The sequence below is a fragment of the Cheilinus undulatus genome, linkage group 17, assembly GCF_018320785.1.
Source record: "Cheilinus undulatus linkage group 17, ASM1832078v1, whole genome shotgun sequence".
Lineage (NCBI taxonomy): Eukaryota > Metazoa > Chordata > Actinopteri > Labriformes > Labridae > Cheilinus > Cheilinus undulatus.
The window spans coordinates 3,927,111-3,948,053 of NC_054881.1; the positions used below are offsets into that span (position 1 = coordinate 3,927,111).

The following is a 20,943-nucleotide window of genomic DNA, read 5'->3' on the forward strand; positions in this document are numbered from 1 at the left end:
CCTGTTTGTCTGTCTCTGTATACCAGCTCTGCAGTTGACTGGTGACCAGTCCAGTCCAGCCTCTCGCCCAACGACAGCTGGGATTAGCTCCTTCCCTTATATCCCCTAACGGGGTAAGCAGTGTAGTAAACGGAGAGATGACTTTGAGTATGTTAGGGAAGAAAAACCCTGAATATATTTGACAGTGTGCTAGTTTACCACGATGATTAAACTAGAACTTGTTGATCTAGTTTCAACACGTTGTGGGTCTGAGTCATGGTTTTCTTCAACATTATGGTTAAACACAGTGGCAGCTGGTGCATTGTTCTTCAGGAGGGTCCCAGTTCCTCACAGATGGAGAGTCTTAGTAACAAACAATATGTACTATTAAATTTGCAGGCTCTGTGGAAAATAACTCAAAACTGCTGACTTGTTACACTAGATTGGTCTGCTGCTCTGATCCATCTTTGTAAAGACGCTCTGATCCTGTGATAAGTTTAGACTAGAAAATATCAGACGAGGCCTGAGTGGTGTCAGCTTCCTGAATGCTGAAGGAGGCTCTCCAGGACAATCAGCAGTGACCAGCGTATCAAAAATACTGTCTCCAAAGCTCTTCAGATCAGACAAAGAGCTGTTTGTTTTCTGACCAATCGCTCCGTTATCATGTGTAATTTACCTCTTTATTCAAACCAAAACAGCAGAGTTCTATAAAAAGCCCGCTCTTTTTAGTGTGTGCCCACAAAAACGTGAACTATTCTGACTGAAACAGTATTTGTAACCAGGCTGTAAACATGTTTATTTCTGCTCTTATAATGGACATTTTAACATGGGTGTGTATGTGACATCTGCTGCTTCTGCACACAGCCCCTAGTGGACACCAGAGGAACTGCAGCGTTTGCACATCTGCACTAGCTTTAGTTCTCAGTCACAGAGGTTGGTAACACAGCATGACTTCCCCTAAACGTCTCAGTTCATGGGGAATATCTCTCTACTGCCACCTGCTGGCTGGTGGGTTGTGATAGTCAATGCTGGCATACACTCAGCATACTTCTTTTTTATTAAATTTATTATTAATTACATTGTAATAGCATAGGATTTTTCATGATTTTTATTGAGATTGAACTTTTGTTTTAAATTTCAGTTTAGTTTAAATTGTTTCTACTGCAGGTTTGATAGTTTAGTTTAACCATTGCACTCTCCTCAAATTTACCCTCTGGACACCTTTGAGGCAAAAATGTACACGGACAAAAATAAACTGCTATTAAATCATCATAAATCAATATTTTTCTACTTTTTCATGAATCTCTAAACAACTTCAGACTTGCTCAAAACTACCAAACATTCAATGATTTTCAGAATTTTAACCCTTTAAATTCAAGGTTGATTATTTGAATTTTATTTTTTTTTTACTACAAAAAATAACCCAGTTTTCTTTTTACATTTTGTTTTGGTATTAAGAGTCTGGGATAAGTCATAGACTAGAAACAGAATTGATTTGCTTGCATTAGTAGTTTTACCTCCACCAAGGAGGTCATGTGATCGGGTGGGTTTGTTCGTTTGTTTGTTAGCAGCATAACTCAAAAAGTTGTGGACGGATTTTGATGAAATTTTCAGGAAATGACAGAAATGGCATAAGGAAGAACTGATTAGATTTTGGGAGTGATCCAGATCACCGTCTGGATCCAGGAATTTTTTAAAGGATTCTTTACCATTGGGAGATAGGGCTGAGCTGCCTTGGCAGAGGTCCGCGCTCTCCCAGTGTTTTTCTAGTTTATTGTAGTGTCAGCGTTAACATGAGGGCTCCCTCTGGACATCTTCGAGGCCAAAATGCATACATACAAAAAAAACTGCTATTAAATCATCATACATTAGTATTTTTTCTGCTTTTTTCATGAATCTCTAAACAACTTCAGACTTGCTCAAAACTGTCAAACATTCAATAATTTTCTGAATTTAAACCCTTTCAAAGCCAATTTATGGCTTTGAAATATTTAATTTTTTACTACAGAAAAACTCAGTAAAAGTTATTTTCCATGTATAAATAGTAGAAAGATGGGACTTTGGGGTGATAAGAGTATAAAAGTTTAGCAACAAAATTGCAGTGTGTGGTGTTTGGATAAATTGACTGTCTACAGAGATAAAATTACACTTTGGGAGATAAAATCGATTGTTGAGATTTCAGCACTAAGTCACTAAGCTTTTCCAATCCTGCGTAGGATTATTTTTTCTACCTTTAACATCCTGGAGGTAAGGTTGGGTATATGACAGTAGCCCCACCATCCTTATTTATTTCTCTATGCAGCCCTCAGTGTACAAACGTTAGACACCCCTGATTTATACCAGTGTTTTGGTCTGAAGTTCCCCCTTTTTTCGAGCACGGATGGTTTTAGATCTACCAGAGGCACTTCTGCTGTTTCTCTTTTTTGCCCTCTCTCTGCCATCTGTACCCGTCCTAGCTCACATGGTCCCCAAAGTCCAGTTAGCCTGTCTGGTGTGAGTGTTCCATACTGTGCTCTGGCACACTGCACCAGTGGTTTTCAAATGCATTTTGCCCAAGGCAGCCTCAGACGAAGCCAGCATCTCAAGATTCATATCATAGCATATGCATACTGTATATCCTTGTAAACATGACTTACATTATCTTTACTGGTTCAATAATTTGTAGAAAAAAAACATTTGATTGCTGCAAACCTACACCTCTCAGTGTGCTGCAGCAAACATGGGAACCACCGCTGTAATCTGTCGTGGCCTCGGCACAGATGGAAGAGGTGGGGTTTAGGACCATAGGCATGCTCATGCATAAGCACAGGTGCAGGGTGGACATGGCTCATAGTCCAGACAGGACCAAAATGACTCAAAGAAAGCCACATCAATCCTGTTCTCTCCAAACTACTGGATGGTGATAAAGGGACAGTATTAGCTCGCATAAGAAGACATTTGTAGGGAAAAAAAGCTCCCTGTGCTTCATTTTTCACATGCTCCAGCTGCTCCTGGTGTTGAATAATTATCTCAGACCAAACCATCAGAGTTTAGTCTTCAGCCATAACTTTGGACCTTTGACATTCAACCATTCCTCCTTATTATCTTTAAAGTGTCGCTGGTTTCTTTTCTCGTCCCAGTGTTGTCAAATGACCTTTTCCGCTCTGCGTTTGGATTAGCGGTGCAAAATAGAGGTGCACTTCTCTCCTGCAGCAGCTTTATTATCACTTCTCCTGGCCTTCTGTGTGTTAATGCTGCAGTCAGGGCAGTTTGGTGGAGAAAAACAAGCAGCGGCTGATTTCTCTGATTATTTCCTTCGCTCTGATTGAAGGCGCTGATCACTGAAATCAGCTGCTCGGCTTTCTTGGAGTGGAATAAAAATCTGCAAACTCACAGCTCTCTGGTAGCACTTCAAACAGAATCGGAAGGTTTTAAAGTTGGATTTCGTCTCTCAAACAGAAGAGAACAAGATCTCTGATGGCGCTGCTGAAAGGGATGTTCAGGTGGTTTTATTCCTGGGGTTTAGTTTGACAGATTTTTGGGTCTAAATGACTAAAAGTTACAAGAGGTTTGGAGTGGATCTGGTGGACTGCCATAACCAACAGCTTAAAAAAATACTGGAACGGCTGCAGCCCAATCTTTGAGGTCAAATATGATCAGTTAGAGTTTAACCATTTCACCTCTCAGTTTAAAATCTCTATGTCCATAGGCAGTATTTTTATTGACAGCTGTTTTCAGCATCCAGAGCCCAAAAACTCCCTCAGAGTCAGCTACAGCAGTGGTTCTCAACATTGGGGTCGGGACCCCCTTTGGGGTCACGAGACACTGAGAGGGGGTCTCCAGCTGTCTTAAAAAAATAAGAATACATTTAAATGACACTATTGCCACTTCATACCGATTTTTCTCAATTTTAATTACTTTTCAAAAATTTTTCCCACCAATTTTGTCAATTTCAACACAGTTTTGCCACTTACAACCCATTTTTGTCAATTTTAAACCCTTTCCATCACTTTTTTTTCTGCTTGTTTTTGCCACTTCTAAACCAATTCTTGCCACTTTCTGCCTATTGTTTCCTCTTTTGACCCAATATTGACACTATTAACCACTTTTGGCGCCTATTTTAACACATTTTAACCCCTTTTAACCACATTTTATTGTTTGATATGCATATTTCTGCCAGTTGAACCAAATTCTGCCTATTTTTCTGCCTTGGTTAACCCTTTTTTGCCAGTTTGTATCAATTTTTTGTCCCATTTCACTAAATTTCCACCCATTTTTATCTCTCTAAAGCCATTGCAGCCACTTGTTAATCCCATTTTACCATTATTTATGTCCATTTTGCCACTTAAATCAATTCATGGTAATTTATTTGGCACTTTTACCTAATTTTTGCCTCTTCTAACCATTTCTTCTACTTTTAAAACCCAATTTTACCACTTTTTCCACCAATTTTTTGCCATTATTGACCCATTTTAGCTATTTTTGACCCATTTTTTTTCTGTTTTTAACTAAAGAGATTTACAATTTAAAGAAGGCCATTTACTACACAAATGAATAAAAAAGGAGTTTTGTTTCTGAAAAGGTTGAGAACCACTGACTTATGGGATTGGCACCACACTCTTCAGTATTTCTACTACATCACTGGCCATTCAAAGTCTAGAGGAGGCAGGACTTCTGATACCAGCTTTGTCAACAACAATGTTGGAAGAGAAACCAGTCCAACTCATTTTGGCCAAAGATTCCAGATCATCTCATTAAAGATTCCCATTTTCCTGAAATCTAGCTGTCTGCAACTTGCTGAGCTGAAAAGCTTGATTCGAGCTCCAACGGCCCAGTTGAGACAGCTGTCTTGTTGCGCTGGAAATCTTCGTCTGAACTTCTTTCAAAGGGAGGGGCATGGGCTGCAGAACATACAGTCGTTATCAGAGAACAACTGTGGTCCGTCACAGGTAATGAGCACAAAACATGAATGTGATACAGCAACAGAACGGATGCTTTGTTCTTTACATGTAGCATTCTTTTAATTTAGCACCCAGTGTTTAAAATACAGGTGCTTCTCAAAAAATTACAATATTATGAAAAGTTCATTAGTTCCAGAGCACCAAGGATCCTACTGTGTCTGTTATTTTTCTGTCTGCTAAGTTGGGGGCCTTAACATGGAATCATGCAAGTCCATCAAGCAGGGGGCCCTCAGGAGCCTCAAATGTGAGATAGGGGACTAGCTTAGAGCTATGTGCATGAAAACCAGCAAACATGTGTATCATGGTTAGACAAAAAAAAAAAGGCTCTTGGAGCCATCATCTAAAATATACAGGAAACGCACTACTAACAGCTGAGTGTCAAATTTTGGCATTTTTGGGCGATTCACAAGTTTTATATTTTAATGAACAACTTCGAGGGATTTTATCCGATAGACTCCAGAATTTTTCTACTCATACTAGACAACATTGCGATCAAAAGCTGTGCAAACTGTGAGTTTTCACCATAGGGCAGGGCCGTGACCCAAGCCCAAACTTAAACTACTTTTTCGTACATTTTTTGCTATGCAAATACACCGATAATGCCTTATAACTTTTAAGTGCTTATGTCAATCATCACCAAACTTCACAGGGATGATCACACATTGATCCTGAATACATTCATACATCAATATCAGTACATCGTCACAGCACCCCCTTCTGGTAGTTGAACATGTCCACCTCTGACTTTTTTCAATTTTCCCTTTAAATATTCAGCCCCCGCACACCATTCAGCCTAGGCTTATGATTTTTGGTGTGCATGGGGGTCATAATAAGACCTACAAAAAAGCCTCTTGGAGTTATGCCAAAATCCCAACAGAAATTCCACCATTTTCACTTCAATTTCAAATTGAGGCATTTTTGATGATGCCAAATGACTTAAACATATTATAACGTTACTATGAAATATTCTGTCATCTTCTGCTCTTTCTTGCAAGTCAATGATATCACACTGAACACACCCACATGCAAACATCATCATAGCGCCCCCTACTTTGCATGCAATCGATTATTTCACTAGCACGGGCTACACTTTTGACAGGACACAATTTGGCAGTAGTTGATTTATGAATGATTTTTGAATGTTTCTGTGAATCAGTGGATTTCAATGTCAAGCTGACGTTGATTTAGGACGACTAGGGGATCAGCTGTAGCTCCTGGGCACAACAAACCCCCTCAGGGCCCTACGACCTGGAGGAGAGAGAGTGTTTGTACTTGAATGAGAAGCCTCTGCACTAAACGTTGATATTTCAGCCTTTAAATCCCGTAGCTCAGCTGTGGTTTGTATAAATCTACTTTAACATTTCCAAACATTTTAGTACTTGTAAGTCCTTCAGGCAGAAAAAAACGAGGTAAAAACATGAACTGGAGTTAACATGCTTGAATTCTCATTTAAAAACATATTTCCATCTTGTTTATTTCCACAGAGTTTCCTTCTCTTCATCACTGATTGTATGAAATTACTTTTCTCTCCATGAACTGTGTGACAAATCTGTGCGCTGACGATCCTCCAGAAGGCTGAATGTTCCCATCAAACTAAAACTGTCACAACAGCTAATGTCACGGCACATTTCCATCAAAAAACACTAAAGTGCCACAAGTCTGTCAGCTCGCATCAGCATGTCTAATGTTTCCCCCTCCCCAGGACTAAATGTTAGACATTAATCTGTAAAACCGAGCTGGAGGGGAGAATACATCCAATCTCAGCTTTAATGGACTTCACAACATCTGGGCTTTAATTACTCCACATCAGGCAGGTAGCTGCACACCTACAGAAGCTGTCAGCACATTCTTCTCTGACATGACAGGAAATTAATTCAACAATATGTTCAGCAGCTTTCTAAAGTCTGTCAGAAACAAAATATACTCCTCAACAGAGCCGTTTCCTGAGAGGTGTGGGGTTGACAGATTTCTCTTTGACTAAAATCTGTTCCTCCAGTCGTAGTTCAGCTTATTAACAGCTTATTCTATCTAAATATCTACATCCATCATGTTTACAGGGCGAGGAGTCACAGGGTGGCCTTTCTGCCCTGGATGGGGGGATTTAAAGTAAATGGAAGAAGAGCTTCAACAAAACAACGACTCAGTGAATGCAAATCTGCTCCCCACACTGGAGACCAATTAAGGACAAAGGCTCGTCAGCCAGCGCTGGTTCAGACGTCTCTAGAAAACTCTGAGAGGGAAACAACACAACTAAATAAGCTGCTCCACCAACACACCGTCTCATTCAGCCAGACACAGTGGTTTATCCAAAGCAGCTGACGATGCGTCCTATGGGCCAAAACAAAGATCCAGGCATTCTGGGATGCTTTGGATGCTGCCATTGAATCTGTGTCTGTGGATGGTGAGAGCATGGAGGTGGAGGAGCATTTCATCGATCCTCTACAGCAGGGGTTCTCAACCTTTTCAGTCCGTGACCCCCAGAATAATGGTGCCAGAGACCGAGGACCCCCACTGTACCTGAAGATTGTTGAACACAGCCATGCACATTCAGGAACAGTCATGTGGAGACAAGGCCGTCCATAAAGGGAGAGCTTTCTGGGGCCCGGCCAAACTGGGAGCCAGCAAAATGATGGTCCATTGTAAAGTTAAGCTGTGGTATTTTATGTTTAACCTGAATAATAACCACTCTTATCAAAGAAACAAATATCGTTTTAATCCATTTGTGTAGGTAAATAGCCCTCTGTTTTACAAAACAGAAATAGAATACATTGAAAATATCTAAAATGGGTTAATAATTGCAAAAAGTGGTGGGAAAGGTAGTGAAGTCGGATTTTAAAAGTAGCAGAAATGGGTTAGAAGTGCCAAATATTACATAAAAGTGGGGAAAACATGGCCCAAAAAAGGCAAAAATGGGTTTCAGTGGCAAAAATGGGCATAAATAGTGGTAAAGGTAAATTAAAAAGTGGCTGAAAAGGCTTTAAATGTGCAAAAATGGGTGGAAATTTGTTGAAATGGGAAGAGAAATCAATATAAACTGGTAAAATAGTGCTAACTGAGAAAGACAAAAATAGGCAGATAATGGCAGAAATTGGTCAAACTGGCAAAAACAGGCATATCAGATAGGGACATGTGGTTAAAATGGGAAAAATGTGCATGAAAAATGGTGAAACAGGGGTAGTAAGTAGCCCTCTTAAAAATGTAAATCCTATGGTAAAAAAAGAAAAAGAATACATTAAAAATAGTTATAATGGGTTTATAATGGCACAAAGTGGTAGGAAAGATGATGAAATTAGATTTTAAAAGCAGTAGAAATGGGTTGGAAATGTCAAATATTAGATAAAAGTGGCAAAAAAAATAGAAACATTTTTTTTTTTAAGGCATCTGGAGACCCCCCCTTAGTGTCTCGCGACCCCCAGTGGGGTCCCGGCCCAATGTTGAGAACCCCTGCTCTATAAGAATGAGCTCAACCACAGACTCAGCCTTGTGCAGGAACGATGGTTTCTCTGGTGTCTGAGCATGCACACCAAAGCCAGTCTTTGGGTCCTTGGTCCTCCTGGTCTTAGTATACTCTTGTGAAGCCTGGGTGCTGACTGCTGGTTTGAACTATGTGTGCAGAAGAAGCATCCCAACTCCTCGAGACTTGAGCCAGGCTCACATGTCTGCTTGTCCCTTGTTGATGGGTTAAAATGACAAGATTAGAGCTTTGGTGCTGCAGCAGAGAAGTAAAGTCTCCCCTGTGCTTTATGACTGAAGTTTAGAACATTTGTTTGCAGCGTTGAGGTTAAATGCCCAGAGTTGAGGAGTTGCAACCCCCTCTGCAATTAGGATTGGTTTTGTTTCTCTGTCACATCACAGTTACTGGTTTACATATGCAACTCTCAGCAAAGATAGTGAGGGCGTAAGACAGCTCACTCCTCATCAATTCCCACTCCAGAAAACAATGTAATGAATGCATACTGCATGGAAATGATGCACAATGACAGGACTTACAACTCAGTGACAATTCAGTCTGTCAGCAACTAACTATCTCCACCTAACTGATAGAGGAAATTTCATTCTAATAAATGTTGCAGTGTGCCTAAATGCAAACTGTTGCTCTGGATTATCTGCATGACGAGCCTCTAACACAGCCTGAAGACAGAGGAGCATTTGAACAATCAGGGAAATGGACTACAGCTCCGAGGGTGCATTTAGATGTCCAACCACAGGGCATCTCTAACAGCATGCAGAAGGTAAAGAAGTCTGTTTGACCCCTTAATTCTGTATGAAAATGTATGAATAAGCTTATCCAATGTTTGCAAGATATTTCTACTTATATATAAGTTTTTTAATTAATTTGGAAAAATCAACCTTTTATCTTCCTTTATTTATGCCAAAAACATAAAAACCTTAAAGCCTAACTTTGTCATTTAAAGCCTCATATTACTAAAGCATTATGGTCTGTGACAGGGGCGTAGCACAGGGGGTAAGTACTGATTGCCCAGGCCCACAGTGGGGGGGGGGGGGGGGGGCCTTGAGAAGCCTGCAATAAAAAGTGTGTTTTTATTTTTTATTTTTTTTCATATTAATAATAAAATATCCAGATAGTTTAGTCCAGCAATGCAAAACAGTGCAAGTAAATTTAATTTAACCATATTAAAAATAATGCCCATAAATGGGGAAGTTATGGTTAGAAAAATAAGGGCTGGACGGTTTTGGAAAATAATCTAATTGCAGTTTTTTTATTTTTACCAATATTGCAACTGTGATTTGATTTGCAATTATTCCTTAACTTTCTTTTATTCCTAAACAAATACTGAACGATTCTTTCAAAGTGTCTAATTCTGATCATTTCGACTCACATTGTAAATTGGATATGAATTATTGCTTTGAAGGGTTTTTGTCATTTTTATATTTAATAAGAAAAAGTCCAAAAATGAACAAGGTAGGAGTTTTTAGTACATTATTCTAAAAATGGCACCTGAATGATTGCATATGTCATGCATAACGTCTCTGCAGCAAGTTAAGGGCTAGCCAGTTAAGGGGGCCCTTATGCAATATTCTTTCTAGGGGCCCTAAATCCCTATCAACGTCCCGGTCTGTGATGTGGACTGGTAGTCGGTGACTCTTTTTAAAAGTCGATCATACAGAATCATCCGTCAGTGATCTATCTGGTATCGGTGCTTTCAGAGCTACTTGACTGGGAAATTCTGTTTATCCATCGTCATTTCTCGAGCATAAATCAAAAAACCTGCAGCTTGATGTTATTTTTATAAACTCTGAAGGAAACATGTCAGCAGTACATGATGTTTAAACAGGGTGATATTTAACGTGTAACACTGACTTCCTCATGTTGAAGTCTGAGTTATAAAAATGTTTCAGCTGCTGCAGTGACTAATGACAAAGTCTGCTATAATAAATGATTCATTCTCTCAGTCCAGAGTACACACTGGGCCTCATTCAGCTCACCTGTGGCTTTGATTTGTGTTAACAAGACTCATTTATATTTCTCTGATGGCTGTGGAGGACGGTTGGAGAGCTTTAGGAAATGTGGAGAGTAATTTTTTAAACAGATATCCACATTTGGAGGATGAATTTGGACACAGGTGGTTGATAAGGTACATGCCAACATGGTTAGTCCAGATCTGGAGGAGAAGATAGACATGTTTTTGTACTTTTGATGCCTTTATTTAGAAAGGAGGATGGTGGAGAGGGTTGGTAAAGCCGGGTGTACACTGTGCGATTTCAAGCTGGCCATACAACAGTGTTAATTTTAGTCTTAGTTTTAGTCTTTAAATGAAATGCATTTTAGTTTTAGTCACATTTTAGTCATTTCTGTCTTTTTAGTTTTAGTGTAGTTTTAGTCCTCACATTTTAGTCTTTACTTTTAGTCCAAGCATTTATTCTCTTGTCTAAATTTGGTACCAAATCATGGTAGTGTGTTCTCTGTCAAACCTGGGGTCCCTGCTTTCTACAGCAGAGAACATACAAATGTGTTATTTTTGACAGATTTACCCACAGTGGAGAAATAGCACAGAAATATCACTGAATTACATTTTAGTCTAGTTTTAGTCATCTACGACAGTCGTGGCAGAATGTCAACTCATACTGTGCGGCTGAATCGCTTGTGATGCACGGCCATCGCGCACGACCTGAGTGCTCTCACTGTACGAGTGAAGTTGGGACGGACTGTGACAGAAACCCATGGAGTTTCCTTTATTATAAAAGACCTTTATCATAGCGAGGCTGTGGGTGCATGAGAAAGTCATTCTAGCTGTTGTCATGGTAATTTAGGACGCTGTCTGACAGTTTACAAATGAAAAATACCCCAAAGTTATTCATTCTGCTTGCGTTTCTGCTTTTACTGTGAAGTGTCTGGAGTCGTACAACCAAAGTGTCATGCCAGGTCATCAGGCTGTCGTCGGGCCGTGGTCGGCCATCGTACCCCGACTGAAAGTCGGCCCAACGTCAAAGGGAGTCGTGTGACTCAAACTTCGTGGCTGAATTGTAGGAAAATCGCACAGTGTCCACCCAGCTTAACAAGGATGAGAGATATGAAAAACAGCACTGATTATAAATCATTTGGATATTCAAAAAAGTAAAAATAATAAGTTTAAAGGCTCAAATCTGAGATAAAAATTCCAACTTATTAGTTCAAAAGATCAAAACACCATATTAAAAACTGAAAAATAATATTTTTTAAAGAGAAATATACGAGGAGAAAGTTAAAATCATTAGTTTGAAATGTCAAAACATAAGATCAAATTTGAAATAAAGAGTTTAAATGTCAAAATATGACTTAAAGTTTTAAATTGGGAGTCTAAAAGGTCAAAATATGATTTAAAAAGTACAAATTATTCATTCAGAATGTCAAAATATGAGAAAAAAAATTGAAATCATGTTTATAAAAGTCAAAATATGGGATTAAAAAGACAACGTAAGGAGTTGAAAAGGTCAAAATATGACTTACAAATTAAAATTGGGAATCTTGAAGATAAAATTGTTACATATAAAGTCCATATTATGAGTTGAAAAGGTCAAAGTATGAAATGAAAAGTCAAAATCATAAGTTTGAGTCATAATCTTGAGATGCCAAATTGAAAATATGAAATAAAACACATTAATTTCTTTCCCCATATTCTGAGTTTTTATGAAATCTCTTTACTTTTTCAGATTTTATGTCTTAACAAGGATATTTTAAATCATCAAGGTTAAGTTTACATTTTTATAGTGGAGGAAATCTGCAGACCTCATACTGGTGGGCCAGTTAAACACAAATATGATCTGATCCTGCGGGCCGGATATAATCGTTCAAAGGGCCGGATTTGTCCCCCGGGCCTTGAGTTTGACACCCGTGTACTAGAGAGACAGAGAGGCTGTGATACGGCCCTCTGTGTCTCTGCAGACAGGACTGCTTTGAATAATGGCACAAATAGAGCCAATACACCTGTCTTTATAGCTCCACAACTTTATTTAAATTGCAGAGATTTTACAGCACACATAGTCTTAAAGCCTAGACTTTCCTAAAAGAAAGGGATGTTCAGAGCTTGACTTTACACCGCAGTGTTGATTTTTTGCTCAGTAGTTGGACATTTTCAGAGAAAAGCACCCTTAGAGTTGTAATTCCTCACTCCTGTGCATTCACTTACTCTAATGTTAGCATTAACATAAGAAACATGGAGGCACGGCTAGCCTATGTGAATATTCTCCCTGCTAACACCTCACACACTCGTCATATCCTGTGCAAAATCTCAGGGAAAATGGTCGTGCACAAATACCGTAGTGCTAAAAACATTTTATATCTGGTCTGTTTTTCTGTTGTGAAATATTCCACTCATCTTCTTCACAGAAGATCTGAATGAAAAATAAGGGCATAAAGAGCATCTTTAGGGGGTTTGTGTGCTTCTTTGTGAGCGTGTCAACATCTGCTGCAGTGTGTCTGAATAAATAATTACAAGCTGTGAGAGCTGAAATGAGTTTCCTGATGATGGCGAGCAGAAACCTCCAGCTTAAAGCAGGTATAAAACCAGAAGAATAACAAATGAAAGGAGCTGTTTATTTTCAGTGTGGAGATGAAAAGCTGCAGGACAAGAAGAAAGTGCTGGAGTTGTTGACAACCAAACAAAGAGGATCTGTTTTCCCTCGACTTATTTCCTCCTTCTTGTCGTGAGCGACAGCCGCAGAGCCGCTCCGGCCCGCGTGCTTTTAAAGACACTCGACTGTAGATTAAAGTGAAGCTGCACCACGAGCGCTTTGTCACCGCGTCTCTGCTGCTTGTTGTGTGAGTGTGAGCCCGCCGTAAAGTATGCAGGCAGAGACGGCGTATGTGTGTAAATGCTGCTCTGTGCTGTTTTCAAACTAAGCTGCTGGAGATGGCGTTTTAGCATGCACGGCAGAGCAGTTTGCCTGTCTTTGCATTTCTCCTTTTTTTAACTTTCTCCCCCTCCTCTTTGCTCCTGTCATGCTTAACCGCCCCGTCTCTCCATGACACCGTCTTACAGCGTGCATGTGTGGATGTGTGTGCGTGAAAAATGGAGGTAAGCTTGACTGGGCTTTGGCTGTGCTGGCTGGAGATAACTCTGCTCCTGATAAGCCCAGCTGGACGGTGACAGAGCCACCCAGAGTCATGCTCCCGGGGCGTTTTCAAAGATTTTTCTCCTCTTTCTCTCCTTTCAGATAAAGAAGTCCCCACAGCCGGCCCCTCTGCCCAGTCTCCAGGGCCAACACCAGGGAGCACAAAGGAAACGAGCCCCAAAGCCAAGAGCTCGGCCGCATTAGCTGGAGGTTTGCTGCACTCAGTGCTGACTCAAAAAGGACGGCTTGTCTCCCAGCAAAGGGACATCCTGCCCTCCTCGATGCCCCACAACCTGCTCCCTCTTCTGGGCAGAGGGCTCAGTGTCGGCTCCCTCCCTGGAAGCAGCTCCCTGGAGCATGAAAGCGGGGGATTACTTAGGAAAGTAAAACCCCCGGTGTCAGCTGCAGCGTCAGGCCGAGGCAGTGATCCAACTGAGCCTCCGCCTACGGATACACACTCCCAGCTACCACACGCACTGACACACACACCTGAGCCGGAGGTGGAGATAACCACTGTGGCTATCGTGGACATGGACGCGGAGACTGGAACGCCTCAGCCAGGTACGAGTGGTCATCTTTCCCCGAAGTAACAAAGTAAAGTGAGGGGAAGCCATCCGCAATTCACCAGACACACTTCATGGTACTACTAGGGATGCACCATATTGGACTTTTGCCGATATTCATAGATTCATTTTAGTCGATACCGATATTTAGTGAGGATGCTGAGCATCCACACTATTGATATTCGCATCGGCCATTTTGTTTATTATTATTATTATTCTTCCAGGCTGGCTGCCTCCTCCTTCATACTTTGTCATGTTGACACCTTTTGAACTTTAAAAAAAAATCATTTTCTTCGTCATTTGACTACTATGACTTTTCTCATTTCTAACTTTTCTCGTATTTAAAATATAGCTATTTTCATGCCATTTTCAGCTATTTCTATGCTTTTTCAGCCATTGAATGCCATTTTCAGCTACTTCTAGGCTATTTTTGGCTATTTTCATGCTATTACCAGCTATTTTAAGCCTACTTTAGCTATTTTTAGGCTATTTTCAGCTTTTATAGGCTGCTTTCAGCTACTTTTATCCTTTTTTTAGCTATTGAATTCCATTTTCAGCTACTTTAATGCCATTTTATGTTATTTTATGCTATTTTCAGCTATTCTTAAGCTATTTTCAACTATTTTTAGGCTACGTTCAGCTATTTTTTATGCTATTTTCAGCTTTTTAGGCTAATTTCAGCTGTTTTTTTATCCTTTTTTAGCTACTGAATGCCATTTTCAGCTACTATTATGCCATTTTATGTTTTTTTATGCTATTTTTATGCTATTTTCAGCTACTTTTGTGCTTTTGGCTTTTTTCAGCAGTTCTTCCACAATTCAGCTCTCAGTATCCCCATGTGATTTCAGCTGATATTGCAATTTTGATGTAATTGAATATGCTTTTTAGTAAAATAATAATAATAATAATAATAATAAATGATAAAAAATAAAAATCAGTCCTTTTAGCACACTTTAAGGTTTAAGGATGACAAGGAAAACAAACTTTAGTCCTTAAAAGCACTTTAAAGTTTAAAGAATGAGGATAAATAAATAAAAAGACCTCACCTGACACAGGTCTGTTGGTTCAGACTAAAACTCCAAAAATTTATTATATCAGTGTAACTCAACCCAACTCAACCAAAGAGCCGAACTGTGGAAAAATACCTTTAAAAGGGCCACAATCTAAGTGGGCAAAAAGGGCAAAAGCAGCTTGAAGTATCAATAACGATAAGGGTGGCAAAAATGATCAAAAAGCAACAAAAATGGGCAAAAATGGGGAGGGAAAGGTAGAAAAGGGTCAGACGGTGTGCAAAAATGGGTGAGAGGTGACAAAAAAATTAGTTACATGTAGCAAAAGTTGGTTCAAAAGTGACAAAAATGTAGCAAAAAATGAGTGAAAAGTTACTTAAATTGGCAAAAAAGGGAAACAAGTGGCATTTAATGGCAAAAGGCAGCTTAAAAGGTTTAAAGTGGTAAAAAAAACTGGTGAGAAAGGGCAAAAATAGGATAAAAGTGGCAAAAAGAAGTGGCTAAAAAGGGCAAAAACTAGGAAGAAGGTGGTATTTAATGACAAAAGGTAAATTAAGTGGTTGAAAATGGGGAGAAAAAAGAGCAAAAATGGGATAAAAGTCTTATAAAAATGGGTAAAAAGATGCAAAAAAGTGTCGAAATGGGAAAAAAGTAGGGAAAAAGTATTTATTGGCAATAGGTAGCTCAAATGGATGAAAAGTGGCTAAAAATGGGGAAAAAAGGGCAGAAAAAGTTTCCCTTTTTAAGGTTTTTCTCATCTAACATGGACTGAGGAAACATGGAAAACTGTTCTGTGGTCAGAGGAATCAGCTTGTTCTCCTGGTTCAGTTCTAAAGCCTGCATCTCTGTCAGGAACAACGCTAAACCACATACCACATCCATCACAACAGCATGGCTTCACAGGAGAAGAGTCCAGGTCCTGATCTGGCCTTCCTGCAGTCCAGACCTTTCACTCATAGAAACATTTGGAGCACCGGAAAAGGAAAAATCCAGGAAAGACGATCCAGCTACAATCCTACACCAGACAAGAATGGGACAACATAAGGGACTGTGAGAACTGACAATCATTGGCTTCTGTATTAATTTACATTTTACACAGTGTCCCAACTTTTTTGGAATTGGACTTGTACATGATGATCTTTACTCCTCACAACAACAGCAGTTCAGTGAAAACGTGCACATACTAACGGATCAACTGTTAAAAATGTTTTGCCTGCCTTTATTCTAAAGAGGACTGTGGCTAGAGTCAGAAATCAGAGAGTCAGGATTGACGTGCAGGAAAGGAGCCACAGGGCGGTCTGCTTCAAAGGCGACAGCCTCTGTACATGAGGTGTAGGAACCAGCAGCTAGGCCTGCAGCACCCCAGCATCTCTGTCTTTAATAAAAACATCTGACATCATGTTTATGGCGTTCTTTGATCAGCAGCGTTCCCCTAAGGATCCCATTTCAGTCATTATAGCCTGTTTCATCACGGCCCAGTCAAACCAGCTCCTCCAGCGTTTTCTTTTGAACCGGCAGCTTTTTAATCAGAAATATATGAAATAAGGCCAAGGTTTAGAGTGAGAATTAAAGCTCATTGAGTTAATGTTCCTGGTTAAATTCCCCAGCAGAGCTGTCTTTGATGGTGCTGTTTGGTTTTCACTCCTTCACCCACCGCTGATCAAGCTTTTTGAGGATGTGATTATTTATCTCATGTCACCGCTAACAGCCATGAGTCCTCGCTGTGCAGCCATTTCTGATCCCTGTAATTTCCGTCATTAATTAAACACAGCAGGGATTTCCAATGAGTTTCCAGTCAGGCCCACATTAAAGAGATTACAAGGCAGGGAGCAGAAAAACAACACTAAACTCCTCTCCTCTCTCCCTCCTTCAGCTCTGTCCAGCTGCATGGTGAATTTCACCGACCCGGAGGGATACATCGACTCGTCTGATGACCCCCCTCTGCCCGACAGCGCCTTCCTGCACTGCACCTATACGGTGACCGTGTACACGGGCTACGGCGTGGAGCTGCAGGTAGATACGGCAGCACAAACACAAACACGGCGCTCTCAGTGTTTGCTGAGTCTCTGCTTATCATGCTGGACATCGTGTGGTTGTGGAGGTTGCTGTGTGTCTCTGTCTGTTTGTTTTTGTCCATGAGGGCGCCGGTGGTCTGATCCCAGGTTGAGCTCTGCCCCCTAGTGGCAGCGACTGGTTCTCCTGTTGGCATGGCTTTAAAATCAGACTGAGCTTTATTGGCAAAGGAGTGAGAGAAATGCAAGGTCTTTGACTCATTTAGCTTTGCTCTTTTTGCGCAGGCATGAAATATCAGACATATTAGACATATTCAACTATTTAACCAACTTATAAAAGCCTTTATTAAAGACTACAGCAGTGATGAGGAGAGCAGGAATGCTTCATAAGCTGCTGAGGTAAACATACAGGTACTTACTGTCCTTTATCTGTCCAACAGTCTGAAAAACACAAAATTACATAAAGGAGTAAATCTGAGGTTTTCCATTTGATATGATTATAGCCAGTGAAGTCAAAATCATTACAGTTTGAACCTCCACGTAAGGTTAATGTCAGATATTTAACCTCTTTATTTACATGATTAACATCAGTCCAATCAGTGGTTCCAAACCTAGGGTCCCGCCCCTCTAGGGGGGCTGCAGTACCCTGTCTGCTCTGACTGTGAAAATGAGATGTACATACATCAGTGTTAATTTTGGCAGTTATTTTTTTTTATTTTAGTCTTTGTTTTAGTCTTTAAATGAAATGCATTTTAGTTTTAGTCACGTCTTAGTCATTTCTATCCTTATTAGCTTTAGTCTAGTTGTAGTCGACGAAAACTCAAAACATTTTAGTTAGATTAGCTCCATAAAACAGTCCTCACATTTTAGTCTTTACTTTTAGTCCAAGCATTTATTTTCTTGCCTAAATCTGGTACCAAACCATGGTGGTGTGTTCTCTGGCTAATCTGGGGTCCCTGCTTTCTACAGCTGAGAGGCAGAGTAGACACAGATGTGTTGTTTTTGACAGATTTACCCACAGTGGAGAAATATCACAGATTTTGAATGTCCGAAAAGAACTAAATTACATTTTAGTCTAGTTTTAGTCATCTTGATGGAAACTAAACTTAGTTGTTGTCAGTTTTAGTCATCACAGATCTATTTCTGTTAGTCTTAGTCTAGTTTTTGTTGTGGAAAAAAGGCTGTCGATGAACATTTTTAGTCATAGTTTTAGTCGACAAAATTAACCCCTTAAAGCCTGTTGTCACATATTTGATACGTACCTTTATGATACCCTTTATCTAATCAACATGATCATAAATGACTAAAAAAAAAACCTTATTAATACAGTCTAAAAAATAGTAAAAATGCCCTCAAATGGATTATCAGTTACCAAAAACACCTAATGTTTCAAATGATATACACAAAATATATATGTAACATTTTATAGAAATTTGGATTTTTTTGGATTTCAGTAGAAAGTGAAATAAACATTTCATTTTCAAAAAAGTAGAATTTTCTGGCTATAATTTGTGTTTTCAGTTTTTAAGGGGTTAACACTGATATACTATATATTTTCAAGATCATGATTATAATCTAAAATGTTATCAGGGTCAATGTAAAAGATAAAAAAGAAAAAATGTAAATTTTTAAAATTATAAAGTCGTATATTTACAAGAAAACAAATATCAGAATTTCAGAGTTTAAAAAACTGAAAATTTAAAATAAAAACTTGAAATTTCTGCATTTAAAAAACCTTAAATTTACAACGGTTTGAAGTCAAAAATTTACAAGAAACCAAACCGAAATCTGCGGTTTGATTCTGGACTTTATAATCTCTAAAATTCTTGGTTGTGTTTCACGTACATCTACGATGTTTACAGGCAAACATTTCTATTTTTCTTCTTGTAAATCAACTTTTATTTAAACTCTTTTTATTGTTTTTTTCCTAGAGTGGCTCTGATTTACTGATGTAAACCAGTGTATATAGGCCTGTTATGCTGGATTTTTCCAATAACAATAATTCGCAGTGATTTGTATTGTTTTAAAGTGGGTCCAGTGGGGGAGGGGCTTAGCTCTTATTATTTATGAGTGTTAGAGGAAGTGGTGGAGGCCTCGGGAAAAAGGTTAGGAACCACTGAGTTAAGTAACAGAATTAAAAATAGATATATAGTTATGAAAACTTGCACAATTAACACAAAAAGGAAATTACAGAGAAAATTCAGAGTAAACCTTCAGGATTAGAAGCGTTAGAGTCATAGAGGGAGATTGTGAAGGTCCAGTAGACACGTTCAGCATAGATGTTGTAGAAGATGGTCAAGGATTCATGAATAAAACCATCCAGGTGTTTTTCACACCTCTGCCAGAGGAAGCTGACCAGCTTTTTTGTACAGAACAGAATGATGAGTGCTGTAAGGATCTCTGTTGTGAATCTAAGAGCAGAGACAAACTGAGTGGAGGCAGCAGCATGTCTGCAGACAATCTCACCACAGTCTAACTGTGACATAAGGCAGACTCTGTGACAGTTTTCTACAGTTACAAAGGAAGTGAGATCTGCTTTTTGAACCAGAAACCACGCTTCTGTTGAAGCTAGCTGACAAGCTAATCAATAAGGCATTCAAACGTAAATGTTTTATTCAGCTTATCTATACAGTGTTCCTCTGCTGTATTCACACCATCCAGTGTGGATAAATGTAGACAGTAACAGGAACGTCTCCAGGCTAGCATTCATTTTGTTTAGCTACAATTAAGAAAACGCTTAGAGGCCTTTGTCCACAGGTGGATTTTTTAGCACTTTTCAGCCTCATTGTCAGAGCTCTCTGACCAGGGTTCCTAAAAATACTCCTAAACGTGGGAGGCAAGAAGTGGGGTGACTTCAACCACGGGGCTGGAGGTGACATCCTAATCCTTTTGGGGTTGTTCCTTAGTTTGTGCTGTGTTATTTTTAATTTTACCCACTAAAGTGCCTAACCCTAACCCTCTTTCAGTTTTTCTTAGGTTTTGGTTAGTGATACTGAATTTAATCTCCCTCCTCCTTACCCTAACCCCTGACCTTTACGGATCAGGTGCCTAACCCTAACCCTCTTTGGGATTTCCTAAATTTGTTGTCTGTTATTTTTAATTCCATACCCCTGTTGCCCTCAACTAATATGCCTTATAAATACCCTGGAGATAGGCAAGTAATGCCAATTAGGGATCACCGATCCACCTTTTCTGGTCCCGATACCGATTCCGATACCTGGGCTTTGGGTATTGACCGATACCGATACTGATCGGATACCAGTATTAAAAGAATAACCTGCATGATAATTTCAAAGAGAAGGACAGTGGATAGAGTCAGAACAGGGATGAGAGTGAGGAGAGACATGCAGGAAAGGACTAGATTTGAATCCAGGCCTCCTGAGTAGATGGTCTTAAACCACTAGGCCATCTGCGCTCCAACCTTTAGGGTTTAGAGCCTAACCCTAACCCTCTTTGGTTTACCTTAGTTTGTGGTGTGTTGCACCAGAACATATTTGCTTCAGTAAATTTCAGATTTTTATTCCTAAAATTCTGCTGTTTTGGAAAATAGCCGCTTACCCTAACCTCTTACAATGATACAGCGATACATCCTTCAGTCGGCGTTCTGGTTCCAGCTTGGAAAATTTACGTCATTTCCCACCCCATAGCTGAGGATGCTGCTGCCACATGCTCTTGGAAATATTGAGGCAAAAAAGGTTATTTTGTTATCCTACTGTGTGAATTTAAAAAGCCTCCATCTAAATCCTGGACAGGCAGTGTCACACAAAGTGGTCTGGTTTGGTTCAGTCCAGTTTTTCATGGTTTAAAACTCTGATCTTGCCCGTTTCCTCAGCTGATGTCCATCTAGTCTCACCCTGTCGTGATGGAAATTCGTCTCTTTTTAAAG

The 20,943-nt window shown here is 39.7% G+C and overlaps 1 protein-coding gene across 2 annotated transcripts in view; it reads left to right on the top strand.

Annotated features, from left to right (window-relative positions):
* LOC121525187 (seizure 6-like protein) overlaps nt 1–20,943 on the top strand; it is a 108,657-nt gene that overhangs the window by 59,485 nt on the left and 28,229 nt on the right. For both annotated transcript variants that reach the window (XM_041811043.1, XM_041811044.1), the window contains exons 2-3: nt 13,575–14,033; nt 16,919–17,058. In XM_041811043.1, the coding sequence (XP_041666977.1) occupies nt 13,575–14,033; nt 16,919–17,058 (599 nt within the window). The remainder of the gene's footprint in view (nt 1–13,574; nt 14,034–16,918; nt 17,059–20,943) is intronic.